Here is a 21,156-nt window from a genome sequence, read left to right on the forward strand (position 1 = left end):
TGAACCTGAAGGATGTAGTCCTGCTGTCCCCCAGCAGCCAGCAGATCCCAGTAATTAGCCTCCACCTGATGCTGGCTGCTGGAAGGGTTTCCCCTGTGCTTTAAGCCTAGTATACACGATCAGAAAATCGTCTGAAAAATACCGCTTTCGAAGCAATCCTGCGATAATGTGATCATAAGTACAAATCTTTTTGTCTGAAATTATTCAAAGGATGAAACAAACATTTTATTGTACGATACCAGATTGTATGATTTTCGTTTAATCAGTACAGTATTAAAAATGGGAAGAGCAAGACCACGCATGCTCAGAAATGATAGAATACATTACAACACTTCTGAAGTTGTACAAGAGTTTTCATAACTTTAGTAATCTCTTCATTTTCAATGAGACTAGCATGCAAAAACGATCATTCATCTGATATTTTCATCGTGTTTACGAAGCTCTAACGTGTTGTTATATGTCCAAACCTCCTTATCCTACCTTTAAACCAGTAAATCCTGCTTCTGTACACGCATGAGCACAGGTTTGGTCAGAAACCCAGGATCAAGCGGTCACTCCCACTAAATCAGTGCCCAATCAACCATGCCATGTGGCCATATTAGATCAATATCGTCAAAAGCATTCCAGCCCCCTGGAGAATTCCCTGCAGCTGACTGGGTGCTTATAGGGCAGGAATGGCAGCTTGCTACCAGGTTCAGTCTGAAGAGTTTCAGACAAAACGCAACCTCATCCTTACTCCTGTACCTGTCCCTCCAACTCCATGAAGTTGCCTTGAACCTATTACTTTGTTCCTACTGCTTGTACCCAATACCCTGATCCTGCTGCCTCTGCCTGTTCTACTTGTACCAGATCCCCATTCTGTCCCCCTTCCTTACTCCTCTTACCTGCTGTTCCTTGCACCTCCTGACCCAGCCTTGCCCAATCGCCCTACTGCTTTTAATACAGTTTAGCATAATTATGTTTTAGTATCTGTTTTTGCAGGATATGAGCATTTGGTAACATCTTTCATCATGATGGGTCCCATCTGGCTGGTGATGGCCTGTGGAAAGTCTCGAGGACATTAGGATCTGGGAGGTTAACCGGGAAGGGTTTTGTTTTCTTTTGTTAAGTTTGTACTTCCATTTGTGTATTTTTCTTATTTCAATAAAAATATTATGAAACAAAAAAAAGAACACCATAGCCTCCTGCACTGGTGCTAAACCCCCAGTGTGCAAAAAGCCTAATGTGTTTGCAGTCTATAGCTGTCACCCAAAACACATCCTCAGTCTCCAACAACTCCCATAGCAGGTTTGCAATCTCTGGCCATCTTTATGTCTTTAATCATTTTTTTGTAGGATTACATCCACTAAATAATATATGCTGCCCTTTGGTGACATCACTTGAGGCCTCCTACATCAGGTAAGTTGATCGCCACTAGTTGAGGATCTGCTTCACAGATTGGGACAGCTTAGACACTTTTTTAAAATAACTATTTTTAATTGTCTTGTGTGCCAATTGCAATCTTCTAACAATTACGGCACAGGCTCCTTCTAATCCATTTAGGAAGTTCTGACGTAGCATGAAGGGAAGCCAATGGAGTTACCTTGGCTGGAATGTAATATTTTACTAAATTGGGGACACTAAGCCCTCCAAACAATTTGTGTAGGGATGCACTGATATATCAGCGGCTGAAACGTATAGGCCAAAAATAGTGTTATTGGCATTTTGCCGATAAGAAGAAAAGTTCCGATAATGGCCTCTTCCTAATTTATATTATAAAAGAAATGGCAAGGCAACTCACATGCAAAATTGCGTCCCATAGACCTTCATGCAAAGTCGCGTCCCATAGACTTTCATGCAAAAATGCCCCTAGTGACTTCAATGTCGAATCATGTCCCACAGACATTAAAGGGGAAGGTCTGCTTTAAGGCCTCATCTTTCGCTCCCCATTAAGAATTGGCACCTTCGGGGAGCGAGTACCCGATTTTGACAGGTACCCGCTCCCACTTCCTCTGCAACCACCTAGGTGACTGGAAGCGAAAGTTGTTCTCCCCCTCCCTCCCCGTAGTCTTCTGGGACACATGACAGGTCCCAGACAACTACGGGACCATTCACAAGGCACAGCGCTATTGGCTCCCACTGCTGTCAATCACAGTAAGTGAGCCAATGAGAAGTGAGAGGGGGCGGGGACCATGTGTAAATGGACACACAGAGCAGCGGGTGCCTCCATAGCAAGCTGCTTGCTGTGGAGGCACCCAACAGGAAGGAGGGGGCAAGGAAAGCCTGCGGGGGGACCCGAGAAGAGGAGTATCCAGGCCGCTCTGTGTAATACAACTGCACACAGCAGGTAAGTATGACATGTTTGTTATTTTTTCCTTAAAAAAAATAAGTCTTTAGAATCTCTGCAAGAGATGCAGACAAATTCAACTGTCTTTATCTCAGCATTTGCTCATCTTTCCCATATGCGGTTTTCTCTGACTGTACTCTCTCCGCTTATGCATTTCTTCCTCCCATGCTCAGCCTGAAGGGCCCAGGTTTGTGATTGAGACAATCAAATCAGTACTCATTATATTCCAGTGCACCTGTGGAGACATTTACAGTATCAAATTGCCCGATATATAGCTGTCAGCATTTTAAAATGAATCTGTGGGGACAATTAGCTCAGTAAACAGCTGTAGCAAACAGCTGACAGCATTAGTTGTCACTAAATAGCTTTTGTTTTACAATGCGTCACTCCAGCATGAACTGGATTCTTAAGGTCGCTATTCACTGAACGCCTCTCATGCGGCAATAACTGAACCCAGCAATGGGGCACTCAGGCAAAGGACAGCGGGATGTCTATTCTACATCATGAAGAAGGTCGAGATACTTCACACTGAGCTAGAGGACAAAATTCTAAAACACAAGGTAAGTGCGGAGCTTCTGCTGTCAGCTATCTGTTACAGATGTTGGTTTACTAGTTTCATTTTTCCCATAGGCTCACTTTAAAATATTGTTCAAGCAAACACTGCCTCTGAGCCGACTCATTACACCCAATTTTGCCTCATAGGACGCTGGTACACTATATATTCAATCATGACATGATTATTAAACCAAAATATAAGGAGGAAATAAAAACTATGTAATGTTTTAATGCTATCTGGGGCTCCCTCAGGGAGATTTGCCGTCACTTCCTGTTCTGGTGACATTTTAGCAGACAAGACGTAAAGGGTAACTACAAGAGAAACACAGACAGAAAAACAAGAATTTTCTTTAGTAGAGTGTGGGAAGGCTACAACCCATGTCAGATATTTATTTCTGTCCGTGTGGCAGATTTTCTCTCATTTTATGTATGGTGAAACTGTTGTCAGCAAGTCAAGAACAGAAATCTCTTTACCAGACTCCTGGATAGCAGTAAAATCTGCCAGGAGTTCTAATACTTCTTCATTCCATGCAGAACTAGATAAAATGGTCATAGCTTTACATTAAATGTAACCCTTTAGCTGCCAGGGTAATTTTTGAGTTTTGTGTACACATTTTAGGCCTCAAGATTAGTTAAAACCCCCAAATATTACATATTTTCTGACAGAACATTGATGGTATTCCAATTTATTATTTCCTTTAAAGTGGTTGTAAAGGCTGAAGGTTTTTTAACTTCATGCATTCTGTGCATGACGGTAAAAAACCTTCTGAGTGGAGCAGTGCCCCCAGCCCCCTCAATACTTATCTGAGCCCCATCGATGACAGCCTCAGCTGTCCCGGGTCTCTGCCTCCTCATTGGCTGAGACAGCAAGTGGGAGCCATTGGATCCCGCTCCTGTCAATCAATCCTTCTGTGTGCGGCATGCCCCCCCCAACACCTAAGCCCCCTCTCGATCCAGCAATGTGTACTTGAGTCTCAGCTATCCCGGGACTGCCTCTTCTCATTGGCAGAGACAGAAGTGGGAGCCATTGGTTCCCGCTCCTGTCAATCAATCCTTCTGTGTGCGGCATTCCCCCCCCCCCCCCCAACACCTAAGCCCCTCTCGATCCAGCAATGTGTACTTGAGTCTCAGCTATCCCGGGACTGCCTCTTCTCATTGGCAGAGACAGAAGTGGGAGCAATTGGTTCCCGCTCCTGTCAATCAATCCTTCTGTGTGCGGCATCCCCCCCCCCCCCAACACCTAAGCCCCTTCTCGATCCAGCGATGTGTACTGGAGTCTCAGCTATCCCGGGACTGCCTATTCTCATTGGCTGAGACAGAAGTGGGAGCCATTGGTTCCCGTTCCTGTCAATCAATCCTTCTGTGTGCGGCATCCCCCCCCATCAACACCTAAGCCCCCTCTCAATCCAGCGATGTGTACTGGAGTCTCAGCTATCCCGGGACTGCCTCTTCTCATTGGCTGAGACAGAAGTGGGAGCCATGGACTCCTGTCAATCACATCCAGTCAGCCAATGAGGAGAGGGACGGGGCCAAGTCATGGCTCAGTGTGTGAATGGACACACGAAGCAGCGGGTGCCCCATAGCAAGCTGCTTGCTGTGGGGGCACTCGACAGAAAGGAGGAGCCAGGAGAGCCTGCAGTGGACCCAAGAAGAGAAGGATCCGGCCTACTCTATGCAAAACCACTGCACACAGTAGGTAAGTGTTTATTACAACAACAAAAAAATGAACCTTTAGAATTGTATTAATATTAGCACAACAATTTATCAAATGCATATATTCAGTAAATATACACTAAAGTTAATTTAAGTGCACATAAACACATTTTATTTGTAACATATAAAGAATGAAGTTGAATCAAGTAACAAGATACTCAATGTGTCAAGCCTTAAAATTGTGTGTGTCCGTAAAGCAATCTTTAGTACCCCCAAATGATTTGTGGGTGATGCTTTCAAAGCCCCTGTAGGTTATCAATTTAGTTAGTGTTAGTGACCCCAGGACCCTGCATTCACTATATCTGGTCTCCCACATTACACACAACATGGAAACACAATTATTTTAGTAAATGTAAAGTGCTAAATACTTCTTCTCATCAGCAGTATATAACAGTATTGTGACTTCTAATTGTGTCCGGCCAAGCACTGGTTAACGCCTGTAGGAGTTTTCATTCTTCTCTCACTGTCCTATGAGACTGCAGGACCCCTGATCCTCTGTCTGGACAGGGCTGATTGGCCCTGTGCTGATCACATGCACTTGCAAAAAAAAACAAAAAACAAAACTGTAGCGGTACACACCAAACTGAGCATGTGCAGCTTGCCCTCAAGGCTCTGTTCTATCAGGAGTTGAATCAGTGGAAGAAGAGAAGGATCAGAGAAGACAGGATTAAATATTCTTTTTACACAATGCAGAGGATTAACCCCTTAGGTTCCACAGTGAGAATAACAAGCATTTCTTACTGCATATACAGACTGATTTTACTGTTGTGGGATTAGTAACACTTTAACTGAATAATGGCCCTAACTGTTGTTACTCCAGTGTGCATGGCAATATACAATACTTGTATCAATATCATTTCCATATATAGCCAGATACAGTGCATGTGTTAATGCAAGCATGGCGCATGTGTTTATGCATGTATTTGCACGTGGGAGCTTCCATTTTTTTTCTATGTCACTTTTTATGTAAAAATTTATGTCACAATTTTTTTAAAGACTTCTTTTTCATAAATGGTTATTTCTATCACATAGGGGACCAACAGGATATTGTTGGTGACAGGTTCTCTTTAATGATACATAAGAGGTCATGTGTTAATGCATGTGCTTATGCATGTATGTGCATGTGGGAGCTTCCATTTTATTTCTATATGTTACTTTTTATGTAAAAATTGATGTCACAATTTTTTAAAGACTTTTCTTTTTCATAAATCGTTATTTCTATCACATAGGGGACCAACAGCATATTGCTGGTGACAGCTTCTCTTTAATGATACATAAGAAGTCATTAAAGAGGACCTGTGACCTGCAATATGCCATCTCATTTCAGACTCCTGATGCCTCCCCTGTACTCCACTGAATCTAATGGAGCGCAAATAGTGCTGTTAGCTGCTCACATGGCCAGAGCTATTACAGAATGAAAGTTCTAAACGTGGAAATGACATAATACATGTCCTTATTCATTCACCTGAGGAAGGATGAGTGAGCGCATGTTCACTGAGCAGCCTCTACCCAGGGTGGATAAAAATCAATGATTTTTTTTTTAAAAAATCAAAAAAATCTGATTTTTTTTTATTTAAAATCGGATTTTTTTTTATTTAAATCGGATTTTTTTAAATAAAATGCTTTTTGAGGAAAATATATTACCATCCAAAGGTTATTCCATCATGAAATAAAGATTAGTTTTTTAATTATGTAGAATAAGGCTGTATATGTTCATTTTTTTGGTAAATAAATTCCATGAATCCATTCACAATGTCATGCTCTTCCAGAGGTTTTTGTAAGATTATTGGGCAGTTTCTCTGCCTACAAGATATTATCACAGATGATTGGTTTACTTTTGCAGTTCTCAAAACTGAATTTGACTCAGCGGAGATCACAAGCCTCTTCTTCACAGCAAAAATGTTATAACATGAACAGAGTTAAGAAAAAGACCTTAATCCTAACTTCTACAAACCTATGAATACAGAATCAACCCCTTCAGTGCTAAGTTTCAAGAAGTTCAGTGAATAGAATAGAAACAATATTTTTCTGATTGTTTGGAGTGGAATAGATCTGTGAAACGAAGTGTGAGGAGGAAGGGGCTGACAGTCTAAGTTTCTTAAAATATATATATTTTGTTTAGCCAAATTAGTTACCAAACATGGATGTTTGTTTAAGCAAATAACATATGCTGGAATGTTATTGGTTCAGTTGAATAAATCTATTTAAATTGTTATTATTAACCGTTTCACTACCGTGCAATTTTACACCTTCCTGCCCAGGCCATTTTTCTGGTTTCAGCGCTCTCACACTTTGAATGACAATTGCGCGGTCATACAACATTGTACCCAAACTAAAATTTTATCATTTTCTTCACACAACTAGAGCTTTCTTTTGGTGGTATTTAATCACCACTGGGATTTTTATTTTTTGCTAAATTAACAAAAAAAGATCAAAAATTTTGAAAAAAAAACACATTTTTCTTTGTTTCTGTTATAAAAGTTTACAAATAAATAATTGTTCTTCATAAATTTAGGCTGAGATGTATTCTGCTACATGTCTTTGGTGAAAATAACCCAAATTAGGATGTATTTTTTAGTTTGTAGGAAAGTTATAGAGTTCACAAACTATGGTATAGATCTGAATATTGATCAATCCTGAAGTACTGACGGCCAATCTAATTTCTTGAGGTCCAAGAATGTCAGAATAGTACAGATATCCCCAAATGACCCCTTTTTGTAAAGTAGACAGTCCGACGTACTTCATAAGAGGCATGGCGAGTTTTTTGAAGTTGTATTTTTTTGTCATAATTTTTCGGAAAATGAAAAAATGCAAAAAATTATTTTCACTATTTTTTTTTTACATACTGTCACCAGTGCAGTACAGCGTCATCATATAACTGGCATGGCGGTGAACAGGGACACTGACTGGTGACAGTATGAAAAAAAAAAATATTTTTTTTTTTTAATTTTTTTTTAATTTTTTATTATATTTAATTTTTTATTACTTTTTTTTAATTTTTTTAAAGATTTTTTTTCATATTTTACTATGACCAAAATAGTACGTTACCATAGTAACATTGTACTACTTTGGGGAAGTGATCAGTATTTTTTTTTTTTTTTTTTACACAATTTGCTTATAGCAAAGAATTACTTTGCTATAAGCAAGCATTTACCTGAATGAAATCGATTCATTAAGCTTTTTTTTTTTTTTTTTTTTGTGCTTAGCTGTGATTTGGTCACAGCTAATCACATGACATGTGCATGTGATTAGCTGTGACCATTCACAGCTAGGCACTAGTATACAATGGATGGCATCATGAATGAAGCCATCCATTGTATACAACTGTCATGTGACCTGCTGTGATTGGTCACAGCAGGTCACATGGTACCAGCAACGGGAGCCGGTACTCGGATCTGTCATCGGCCGTGTCCGAGGTGCACGGCTGATGACAGATCGCACTGCTGCGCCGCTCTGCACTAGCGCAAACGGTGCATGTGTGGGAGCACGCCAAATGGCGTGTACCCGGAACGGAGAGACACTTCTGAAGCCGCCAAACGGCCATTGGCCGGGCGGCTAATGGTTAAGGTAATGATTATTTTTCTCCTTCCTAAGTACAACAGAAAAGTTGTCCAAATATGAATGATTAACCTATTAAACTGGGGATAAAAAACTAATATGAAAAGTTGTTATTCTAAAAATCTTCATCTTCTTGCATATTAAAGTTATACCAGCAAGAATTAGTCTTTATGTAGAAAACTAGGATTGAAATCAAGCCTTACTGACTAGTGATTTAAATCGTGATTTAAATCAGTTTGATTTAAATCAAATCCACCCTGCCTCTACCCGACTGAAAGAGACCAGTCATGCCCGTTATGGGCCCGCAGGTGATGCAGTGGTGCCCAGAATTAACAGTGGAGAGGACCACTTGTAGGAATAAGCTGACATTCAGTCTGTAAAGTGTCTGTTAAAGCTGCTAGGAGTGTGTGTAATCCTTACATTGGTGGCAGTGAAAGAGTTAATGCTCATCTTCCCCATTCATAAGATCTTCCAGCAGAAACTTCCGGGTGTTTCCGATATCTGTTCCCCCACTGCAAGCTGTGGTTCCATCCACCAGCCTCTATGTCATTACAGGACACAGAGTACAGCAGAGGCAGTGGATGAAACTCCAGCATGGTGGCAGCGCAATCAGGACTGCCAACAATCCTTATTTGTACGAACAGTTTCTAAAAATCACCCTGATATTTACTGTCTGTAAAAGTCCATAAATGGGACAAAACTGTCCACAAAAATACCAAGGCTGCCTTTTCCCTGTATATTCTAGGGATGCACTGAAATTTCCATGGACGAAACGGTTTGGCCAAAAACACCCCTTTCGGCCATCAGCCGAAATCAAAAAAAGCACTGATACAGGTACCGAAAAAAACCCTGCCCCTCACCGCCACCAACGGCCGCCGCTCAGTAGTTCAGCCTAACCTGAGAAACCATCGATCCCGACGCTGAGCATAGAGATGAGTGAAGGAAAGATGGCCGCCACACATCTCTATGCCCTTGGACGTCACTTCCCATTAAGGCCATTTTTTTTTTGTTAAAGCACTAGATCAGTGGTTCTTTTTTGATCCAATGCTTTACATTGCAGAGGAGAGATGTGGGGTCTTATTGACACCATATCTCTCCATAAAGAGGACCTGTCACTAATTATTTCTATCACAAGGGATGCATGCATTTCTTGTGATAGGAATAAAAATGATTAAAAATTATTTTAAAAGAACAGTGCAAAAACAAAAAAACATTAAATACATTTTTTGTAAAAAGTTTAACGTGCCCCTCCCCCCCTACTCGCACGTAGTGGTGAACGCATACGTAGGCCATGCCCACATATGTAAATGATGTTCAAACCACACACGTGAGGTATCGCCACGAACGTCCGAGCAAGAGCAATAATTCTCGCACTACACCTCCTCTGTAACGTTACACTGCTAACCTTTAGAAATTTTTAAAGCTTCACCAATGGAGATTTTTAAGTACCGCAGTTTCATGCCATTCCACGAGTGTGCAAAATTTTAAAGCGTGACATGTTGGGTATCTATTTACTCGCCATAACATCCTCTTTCATATTATACAAAAAAATCGGGGCATGTATTGCTTTTTTTTAATCAAAGTGTATTTTTTTCCAAAAAATATACATTCATTATTAACCAATAGCTGTTTGGCGGCCGGGAAAAGGCTGTAGATTTCCGGGTGGACGCCATATGGCATACTCCGGCACTTGTGCAGTTTTGACGCTTGCAGAGCCGCGCAGCCTGTCACCGGCCATGTACCTCGGACACGGCCGATGACAGATTTGAATACCGGCCCCCGTTGCCGCTACCATGCGACTTGCTGTGCTTAATCACAGCAGGTCACATGACAGTTGTATACAATGGATGGCTTCATTCATGCCATCCATTGTATACTAGTGTCTAGCTGTGAATGGTCAAAGCGATCACATGCACATGTCATGTGATTAGCTGTGGCCAAATCACAGCTAAGCACAAAAAAAAAAAAAAAAACCCTGAATGAATCAATGTCATTCAGGTAAATGCTTGCTTATAGCAAAGTAATTCTTTACTATAAGCAAATTGTGTAAAAAAAAAAAATACAGATCACTTTCCCATAGTAGTACAATGTTACTATGGTAACATTGTACTACTTTGGACATAGTGAAATATGAAAAAAAATCTTGAAAAAAGTAATAAAAAATTAAAAATAATTAAAAAAATTTAAAAGAAATTTAAGAAAAAAAATATAATTTTTTTTTTTCATACTGCCACCAGTCGGTGTCCCTGATCACCGCCATGCCAGTTATATGACAACGCTGTACTGCACTGGTACCGGTATGTAAAAAAAAAAAATAGTGAAAATAATTTTTTTCATTTTCCAAAAAATTATGACAAAAAAATACAACTTCAAAAAACTCGCCATGCCTCTTATGAAGTACGTCGGACTGTCTACCTTGCAAAAAGGGGTCATTTGGAGGATATCTGTACTGTTCTGACATTCTTGGACCTCAAGAAATTAGATTGGCCGTCAGTACTTCAGGATTGATCAATATTCAGATCTATACCATAGTTTGTGAACTCTATAACTTTCCTACAAACTAAAAAATACATCCTAATTTGGGTTATTTTCACCAAAGACATGTAGTAGAATACATCTCGGCCTAAATTTATGAAGAACAATTATTTATTTGCAAACTTTTATCACAGAAACAAAGAAAAACATGTTTTTTTTTTAATTTTCGGTCTTTTTTTGTTAATTTAGCAAAAAATAAAAACCCCAGCGGTGATTAAATACCACCAAATGAAAGCTCTAGTTGTGTGAAGAAAATGATAAAATTTTAGTTTGGGTACAATGTTGTATGACCGCACAATTGTCATTCAAAGTGTGAGAGCGCAATAAACCTGAAAAATGGCCTGGGCAAGAAGGGGTAAAAGTGCCCGGTATGGAAATGGTTAAAAACTGCTCATTTCGGTTTCGGGTTTCGGCCAAGCGTATTTAGAATTTTCGTTTTCGGCACCAGAACTTTCATTTCGGTGCACCACTAGTAGTTTCTATGGTGGGCTGGAAGTGGATTGGCAGTTTACTCTCTCCCAAGTTCCACCTACTGCCCATTTGTCAGAACTAGCAATAATTTTCGGCAGCCGATATATTGGTGCATCAACACTATTCAATTTATAGTACAATTTATAGTACAGTGCTTCCACTTTAATATTGCAACATTGCACTTTCATTATATATAAAAACATTCCGCTTTGAATAAAAAAAGATGAAAACCTGATGGGCAGCTGGATTGCCATCCAGGAATGCCGTTGGTCCATGTGTGTTCCATGGACCAGGGGTGATGTCACCAGAAACCAGAAGCTCCTTCCAACGCGTTTTGCCCCTCGCACTGAGCAAGACCGAGACAGGAAATTCCAGTTTTTCCCTTCATCTAATATAACCAAATAACACTCCTTCTTTCCTATGACCTATTTCCTGTTCCTGTTATTACAACACTTTCTTATGGGTGTGCCAGCTCTTTCAGGATACTTATATAATACTTCCTACACCCACCACCATCCTTGTATACCTACTTACGGTATCTAACTATAAGATATTACTACCCATAATCAAAAGGAATAGGTCACAGGAAAAGGAGGAGTCTATTAGGTTATATTAGATGAAGGGAGAAACCGGAACTTTCTGTCTCTGAAGCCTGAGATCCAGCTGCCCATCAGGTTTTCATCTTTTTTATTCAAAGCGGAATGTTTTTATATATACCGTATTTGCCGGCGTATAAGACAACTTTTTACCCCATAAAAATCTTCTCAAAAGTCGGGGGTCGTCTTATACGCCGGTATACGGCATACTGACACTTTTTAGGGGGGCGGCGCGTTGCCGCCACCGCCCCCCCCTTCCCCCAATGGAAGGGACACTAAGTACAGGAGTGGGCAGCGGCTGTTTCTTACCTGGTTCCGGTCCCACGACGATCCGGTCCAGGAAGCGCGGCTGCGCCTTCAGTTCGGCCACTGGATGTTCGTGCGGCTGCTCGGCTCCGCCTCCTCACCAGTGATTGGCCGCCAGAACTGTAGCTCAGGAAAGGCACACAGGCGGCCAATCACCGGCGAAGGGGTTGGAGCCGAGCGGCCCCGCGAAAATCGAGTGCAGGACCAGCAGGTAAGTGGTCAGTGTAGAGGTGCTGCTGCAACCACATATGCTGGCTGCAGCAGCACCATACGAGAACAGGGTCAGCAAGTGTCAGTGGGAGGAATAGTGCCCCATCATTGGTGTCACTGATACCAATGATGGAGCACTATTCCTCCCACTGATACCAATGATGGGGCACTATTCCTCCCACTGACACCAACGATGGGGCACCTTTCCTCCCACTGACACCAACCATGGGGCACTATTCCTCCCCCCCACTGACACCAACGATGGGGCACTATTCCTCCCCCCCACTGACACCAACGATGGGGCACTATTCCTCCCCCCCACTGACATCAACAATGGGGCACTATTCCCCCCCCCCACTGACACCAATGATGGGGCACTATTCCACCCCCCACTGACACCAATGATGGGACACCATTCCTCCCACTGACACCAATGTTGGGACACCATTCCTCCCACTGATACCAATGATGGGGCACTATTCCCCCCACTGATACTAATAATGGGGCACTATTCCTGCCACTGATACCAATGATGGGGCACTATTCCCCCCACTGATACTAATGATGGGGCACTATTCCTGCCACTAATGCCAATGATGGGGCACTATTCCTGCCACTGATACCAATGATGGGGCACTATTCCTGCCACTGATACCAATGATGGGGCACTATTCCTGCCACTGATACCAATGATGGGGCACTATTCCTGCCACTGATACCAATGATGGGGCACTATTCCTGCCACTGGTGTGCATTGGAAGAGGGGTAGTCTTATACGGCGAGTATAGCTCAAACACTAAATTTTAGCAGGAAAAGTAGGGGGGTCGTCTTATACGCCCAGTCGTCTTATACGCCGGCAAATACGGTAATATAAGTGCAACTCTATATATTTTTTAATAAAATGTTACTACTAGACTATGAGGGTTCCATCTTCCCCTCTGATCTTTATTATTTGAAACACCAACGTACTCACTACTATGCCCTATAAGTTCACCTTTCATAACATGTTGCATGGTACACCCATATTCAGGGCATAACATGTAACATGTTATGAAAGAACTGGCACCCGCCCCTCTCTGCTCCACCGCTTTGACAGCTAGCGGGGGATCTTCTACTCCAGCTGTCAAAATTTTTAAAACACACAGTTGTGAGGGGCTCCACCTGCCCAGCCGTGTCACTCATTCACAGTATTCTGTGACTGAGAAAACTACAAGTCCGATAGCCTTAACGGCTATTGGCTTGTAGTTCTTAATGAACTACTATGGCGCTGTGATAGTTCATTTGATTCTTCCTATCAAAGTGTATCAGCTTTCGCATACAGGATGTACTGACAGTCTGTAGGAGTCCTGCATGGCACCAGCAATCTGCTGCAATGCTTTCCAGGCTCCTCCAATAAAAATTTATAAATGCACATTTTTTTACCTGCAAACAAATGTGCATTTATAATTTTTTGTCAAAAGGTGAACTTATCCTTTAAAGTATTGTGCAGCATAATACATAAAAACCTACAGACAACCATCACAAGGCCATCCATCTGTGAATCTCAGGGAACTGCTCCATCAACTCCTCCATAGTATATTGAGGCTTGCGCCAATGTGTCAGCGTAACAATAAAAAAATATATAGTACAGTAATCCTTAATGATCATGAATGAACAAACACCATGAATGAGTGTCACACTGTGATAAAATTTGTGTTCATATGCTTCCAACAATACGGTTTACTGCAATTGCAGTGTAATGTATCGTGTGATAATCGCAGCAGAACCACACCATGTCTCAGGTCCCATTAAAATGAATGTCACCTGAACGCGCAGTTCCGCGATTTCTCTTGGCAGAGTGTTTTGAAATCGCAGGCAGAAACACAGCAATTCAGCGATTCAAAAAGCACATGTGAGACAAGCCTTACAGTGCAAGGGGGAACTCTGTGGACTCTGATGTAAAGGGTGCCCTGGTGACCAAAGACTACATTACATCAGAGGTCCCCTTTACCGTCCGCAGTATTCTCTCTTATATCATGGTCCACAACGTTTCTCTTTACGTCAAAGTTCGCCTTTACATCAGAGTCCACAGAGTTCCCCCTTGCACTGTAAGGGGGAACCCTTCAGATTCTGATGTACAGAACTCTGTGGAGTCTGATGTAAAGGAAACTCTGGTGTCTCTTGTGTAGGGGGGCTCTGTTATAAGTGTGCAGTGTATATAGTGGCTAGGCACAGATTCTGTTTAATTATCCCCCTTTAAGCCCCTCCCACTGTTAGCCAAAACCTGACCATGGGTACTGATCACCGCCAGAATTTTTTTTTCTGTTTATCCCAGGGTGCCCTAAGTCTTTCATCATGCTAGTCATGCTCACATTTTGTCACTCTGTTTTGCTGTTCTTTTTACAGGCATTGTTTGGGCAACATTTTTGGTACAGGGCTTGCTGTATACTGTATTCAGGAGACAAAATGGGTATAACCCTTTCAGTGCTGGACCAATTTCCCCATTTTTCACACACATTCTAAAATGTGCATTTCTAACTTAAAAATGCAATGATGTACAGCAACTGAAGCAGTGTGGAGAGTACCCTGGAAGTGCTCAAGGTAATCGGGTTGGAAACAGGTACCAATGCTTTAAGCATTTGCAATTTGTTTTGGAGGCAGGGACATTAATCAAAGACTTGGAGGTAGCCGACCACGTGTGCCCAATCTTAAGGTGTTAAGGAGTAGTGCCTTCCATCTTTTTCCAGAGAAAGGTGGGATGGGGGGTAGAGAAAGCCATGGAAATTACAAGAAGATGGACTGATGTAAATGTGCCTGGGGAATGTGGTCATCGCTAAAACTGTCTCAAAGAGAGCTAGTGCAAGTATAGTCCATGTTCCGAAATAAAGACATACAGTTAGGTCCATATATATTTGGACACAGGCACAATTTTAGTTTTTTTTTTCAGGTATTTACCAAAACATATTCAAGCTATAGTTATATAATGGATATGGGCTGGAAGTGCACACTCTCAGGTTTAATTTGAGGGTATATACATCCAAATTGGAGGAAGGGTTTAAGAATTACAGCTCTTAAGAGTAGCCATCCCCCCTTTTTCAAGAGGCCAAAAGTAATTGGACAATTGAATATAATCATAAATAAAACGGTCATTTTTAATTTTTGTTGAGAATCCTTTACTGGCAATGACTGCCTGAACTCTGGAACCCATGTACATTACCAAAGACTGGGTTTCCTCCTTTCTGATGCTTTGCCAGGCTCTAACTGCAGCTGTCTTCAGTTGTTCTTTGTGCGTCTTTCTGCCTTTAGTTTTGCCTTCAGTAAGTGAAATGCATGCTCAATTGGGTTGAAGTCAGGTGGCTGACTCAGCCATTGCAGAATATTCCACTTCTTTTCTTCAAAAGCTCCTGGGTTGCTTTTGCAGTGTATTTTGGATCATTGGCCATCTGTACTGTGTAGCGCCGTCCAATCAACTTTGAAGCATTTGGCTGAATCTGGGCTGACAGTGTATCTCTAAACACTTCTGAAATTTCATCCAGCTGCTGCTGTCACATCAATAAACACCAATGACACAGTGACACTGGAAACCATGCATGCCCATACCATCACACTGCCTCCACCATGTTTTACAAATAATGTTGTGTGCTTTGAATCATGAGCTGTTCCAAGCCTTCTCCACACTTTTTCTTCCCATCATTCTGGTACAGATTAATCTATCCATAGAATGCTTTTCCAGAACTGGCCTGGCTTTTTTCGATGTTTTTTGGCAAAGTCTAATCTGGCTTTTCTATTCTTCAGGCTTATGAATGGTTTGAACCTTGTAGTGAACCCTATGTATTTGCTCTCGTGAAGTCTTCTCTTGATTGTAAACTTTGACAATGGTACGCCCACCTCCTGGAGAGTGTCCTTCACTTGCCTGGATGTTGTGAATAGGTTCTTCTTTACCATGATCCTGCGATCATTCACCACTGTTGTCTTCCATGGGCGTCCATGCCTTTTTATGTTGCTGAGCTCACCAGTGTGTTCTTCTTTCCTCAGAATGTAGCAAACTGTTGATTTGGCCACTACTAATGTTGCTGCTATCTCTCTGATGGATTTGTTTCGTTTTTTGAAGCCTTACGATGGTCTGTTTCAATTGCATGGACAGCTCCTTTGAGCGCATGATGTAAGTTCACAGCAATAGATTACAAATGCAAATACCACATTTAGAATCAACTCCAGACCCTTTACCTGCTTAATTGATGAAGAAATAACGAAGGAGCAGCCCACACCTGGCCATGAAACAGCTGTTGAGTCAATTGTCCAATTACTTTTGGTCCCTTGAAAAATGGGGGGTGGCTACTCTTAAGAGCTGTAATTCCTAAACCCTTACTCCAATTTGGATGTACATACCCTCATATTAAACCTGAGAGTGTGAACTTTCAGCCCATATCCATTATATAACTATAGCATGAATATGTTTTGGTAAATACCTGAAAAAATCTTAAATTGAGCCTGTATCCAAATATATATAATATATAACTGTAGCACAGTTTTTCAGTTGCAACAAAACAAAAGAATTCTGATGAGTATATCCTATGTGACCTTTTTAGAGTTTCAAAGGATCTTACTCCTTGGAGGATGAAATGGCCATAAACTCTATGGAAGTTGGATGTATATAGTCTTCTCCTGTGTATACAGGCCTTCCTTCTAAGGAGATCCCTGGCTGCCACCAGAAGAAGTCTCACACTGAGAGTCTTACGACATCAGTCTTATGACTGATGTTCATTGGCTCTGTTGATGCAATCTTCATGCTGATGTGAAAATTAGGGATGCACTGATACCCTTTTTTGATCGGCAAGTACAGAGTATTGATACTTTCAGTCCAGTACTCGCTGATACTGAGTAATTTGTGTTGTGATTTTCGTCAATACAATATGTATGGATGCAAACTGCACCACAAAGAATAGCATACGAATTGAACAGGAATGCGATTCTTTGCCAAATAGCATGCTGTTTCCCCACTGCTTCTATGTAAACCCAGGCTTGTCAGAGTTCACACAGGAGCGGTGCAAGGAGGTTTCCCGCAGCAAACACTAGGAGAGAAGAGTGTGGGGATGTATACCTGGTGGCAGATGCTCCGTATTCTCAGCTGCAGGAGAGGAAAGCAAGCGGACAGTATTTGCACTCCCAGCGGCTTTCTCTCCTCTCCTTGCAGGGATGACAGTTCGGGCTAGAGGGCTTTTGATTGGTCAGCACCATCCATGTATCAGTGCATCCCTAGTAAAAATTAGTGAAAGGGTGGAAAAGTCCACTTTAAAGTAAAAGTAATGTGCAAGTATAACACTTCCAGGCATTATTTCTCACAGTTATCACAATACTCCACCTGACATTGTGACTTAATCCACTTTCCTTTCCAGAAGGACGGAAAGGCATTATCCAGGGTTAGTATCTACCTCCTGGACTGAGATGCTATCTCAGAGAACTCACAATCATGTATTTCCTGGATTCAATGCATTTCTCAACTGTTTTTACATGTGATATACTTGAAATACAGTACATCAACTCCATGCTGCAGCCTATTAATAAAAAGCTAAAATGCTGAAGTCTGATTTACAGGAGACTGAGGGAATGCTTTGCTGCCTGCAGCCAAACTGATGACATCTTCTTAGTCTGGACACTTAGCAGAGCTCTTCAATTAGTTTTTTTTTTAAGCTATACTGTTTCTGTATACAGTATTGTGACATGTCAGGTATACTAGATTTGTAAAGTTACTGTAATGTAAAGTCCACTTTTAACCAAACATACCAACCAAACAAAAAGCACATAATCGTATTTGAAAACATTACATCATGTTTTATATTGGGGTCTCCAAACTGCAGCCCGTGGGCTGGCTGTGGCCCACTCCCACTGACACCAATGATGTAATTTATTTTTACTCCCACTGACCACAAAGCCTATAGCATTTTTTACTTCCACCGATGCAAAGGCATTTTCTACTCTCATTGGTCACAGTCCAGTCCCCCAAAGTTTGAAGTGCAGTGAACTGGCCCTCTGATTCAAAAGCTTGAAGACCCCTGTTTTAGACAATTATTGTCATGTGTATGGATGAGAATAGGCCCTTACATAGCAATTCATCAGTGCCACGTACCTTCAGTGGACCCGCGGTAAATTCTCTGGCCATTGACCTGTTCAAGTAAGACATTATTTTCTTTCACCCATTGTGAAAGGGCTTCTTTATTCAGTTTGTTCACTGAAGAGATCCAGACCTGTTGCAATAAGAAAAAGAGTTGCTGCTGTTATTGATATTTTACCACCACTGCCTGCAAAAAAAGACCAGTCTAGAGTCTCACAGACCTGTGAACATCAGTCAGGGTAGGAAGCCATTTTTATGTTCTGATCAACACTCATGCAACTCGGTTGATTGTTATTAATATATATTATTACAATACAGGATTTATACAGTGGGGAAAATAATTACACACAACTACTTTACTTTCAATAAAGACATCTATTATCACGTACCTGGTAATGGAGGCTAATGGAGAGAGGGCTTCCCTTGCGGCTATGTTCCGGACTCCCCTGAGAGTGGGACAGCGGGAGTCAGGCCCAAAGTTGCACAGGCCGCCTGTAGTGGTGCTGGTTGGTGGTCCACTCAGGAGCACAGCTGGTGCACGGGGATAGGTCTGCAGACTGGAGGCACCTGTGTGTGGTATGCAAGCCTTCCGGGATTTGGATGTTTGCTGGTTAGTCAGTTGGAGCCAAGGTCAGGTACCGGGTGGGGAACAGAACAGACGTGGTCAGGTGGGATAGTCGAGGTCATACATGGAGGAGCAAGAGAGAGAGTATCCTTTAGCCAAGCCGAGGTCAGATCAGGGGTTCAGTAGAGCAGACAGGTCCAAGTACAAGCCGGGTCGGAATCAGGAAGTCACAAGTCACAGGAAACAGGAACAAACCACGGGGAGCTAGAGATCATCCAGCAACCAGAGGAAGTGATGAGTCTCCTTATAAAGGCCGTCTGGCACCAGACTGAGGCTGATGTGTCCTTCTACGGTCATGTAGAGTATTGGCAGAAACGCCAGAACTCCTGCTGTGGACAGGACCCTGACAGTGCCCCCCTCTAAAGGGCAGCCTCCAGATGCCCACCTGGGCCATCTTTTCAGGATACTTGGAATGAAACTCTTGGAGAAGCCTGGGGACATGTATATTCCCTTTTGGTTCCCAGGAACTTTCTTCAAGTGGGTACCCCTTCCATCTGACCAGGTACTGGATCTGTCTTCCCCGCCTTCTGCAATCCAGAATTGCTTCAACCTCATATTCCGTCTCCACCCCAACTGTTATCGGCGGAGGAGGTGGCTCTACTCTCCCTGGAAAAGGATCAGAAACAGCTGGCTTGAGTAGGGAGACGTGGAAAACTGGGTGGATCTTGTATGATTCTGGAAGAGACAGCTCAAATGCCACTGGATTTACTTCCCTCTTGATCTGGAAAGGGCCAATGTACCTAGGACCCAACTTACGTGACAGGCACGGGAGTTTTAGATTGGCAGTTGACAGCCAAACCTTGTCTCCAATATTCAGAGGAGGGTTTCCTCTCCGTTTCCTGTCGTAGTGTTTCTTATAATCAGCCTGGGATTTCAGTATAGATTCTCGGAGGACTTTACAGTTGTTCTGTAGCATGGAGAGTCTGTCCTGTACTGCGGGTACCGACGCTTCGGGAATGGTGTCAGGTATGGAGGAAGGGTGGAATCCATAATTAGCCCAAAATGGCAACTGGTTTGTGGCAGAATGGACTGAGTTATTGTAGGCAAATTCTGCCAATGGGAGTAGAGATGCCCAATCATCCTGAGAAAAGGCAGAGAAGCACCGTAAATATTGCTCCAAAGTCTGGTTTGTCCGTTTGCCCATTACTCTGGGGATGGTAGGTGGACGATAAGCAGAGTTCCACCTTCAGGGCTTTGCCAAGGGCTCTCCAGAACCTGGACGTAAACTGCACCCCTCGGTCTGAGACGATATTACTGGGCAGACCATGTAACCTGACAATCTCTTTGATGAACGTTAGTGCAGTCTCTGGTGCGGATGGCGTACCTACCATTGGTAAAAAGTGGGCCATCTTGGATAGCCGATCCACTACCAGAATGGTAGTAAACCCCTCTGAGGGCGGTAAATCCACAATGAAGTCCATTGAGACCATCTCCCAGGGTCGATCAGGAATGGGCAGAGGCCTCAGCACCCCCAGGCCTTGGCTTTGTCTCCCTTGTTCCGTAGACACACTGCACAACTTCACATAAGCTCTACAGTCATGATTCAGGTTAGGCCACCAAAAGGATCGCTGGATTAGTTCCATTGTCTTACGGGCTCCAAAGTGTCCAGCCAGTTGATGGTCATGAAGAGCCCTTAGCACTTGAGACCTCACTTCCTGGGGTACAAAGATTTTTCCCCTGTAATACAGAAGACCATCCTGCCTTCTAAGCGGATTTTGTTCAGGTTCAGGGCATAGTGCAGAGGCCTGCTTGATCAAAGACTTTAGGCTGGGTTAGATCAGCATGAAATTTAAGGCCGACAAAATTATGTTAGGGGGAGAAGGCTCCTCTGGGTCCGGGAACATGTGGGAAAGGGCATCTGCCTTCCCGTTTTTGGATCCTGGGCGGTAGGTTATGTGAAAGTTAAACCTGGAGAAGTACAAAGCCCATCTAGCCTGTCGAGGTCTTAGGCGCTTGGCGGACCTTAGATACTCCAGATTTTTGTGATCCGTGAAAATCATAACCAGGTGGCCGACTCCTTCCAAGAGATACCTCCATTCTTTGAAGGTTATTTTAATTGCCAACAGTTCCCTATCTCCCACATCGTAGTTCCTCTCGGCCTGGCTCAGTTTTCTGGAACAAAATGCTATTGGGTGACGCAGAACCTTTGGGCCCTGACGCTGGGAGAGCA

At 42.6% G+C, this 21,156-nt stretch overlaps 1 protein-coding gene across 1 annotated transcript in view; it reads right to left on the reverse strand.

Moving 5' to 3' along the window:
* LOC149454010 (dead end protein homolog 1-like) overlaps positions 1–20,610 on the reverse strand; it is a 35,090-nt gene extending 14,480 nt beyond the window's left edge. Inside the window, exons 1-2 of the mRNA XM_089687922.1 lie at positions 20,578–20,610; positions 18,377–18,494 (exon numbers count right to left, since the gene is read on the reverse strand). Coding sequence (XP_089544048.1) covers positions 18,377–18,494; positions 20,578–20,610 — 151 coding nt within the window. The remainder of the gene's footprint in view (positions 1–18,376; positions 18,495–20,577) is intronic.
* Between the last annotated feature and the right edge of the window lie 546 nt (positions 20,611–21,156).

Source organism: Staurois parvus, unplaced genomic scaffold (assembly GCF_062004578.1).
Source record: "Staurois parvus isolate SC_StPar_1 unplaced genomic scaffold, SC_StPar_1.0 ptg000440l, whole genome shotgun sequence".
Lineage (NCBI taxonomy): Eukaryota > Metazoa > Chordata > Amphibia > Anura > Ranidae > Staurois > Staurois parvus.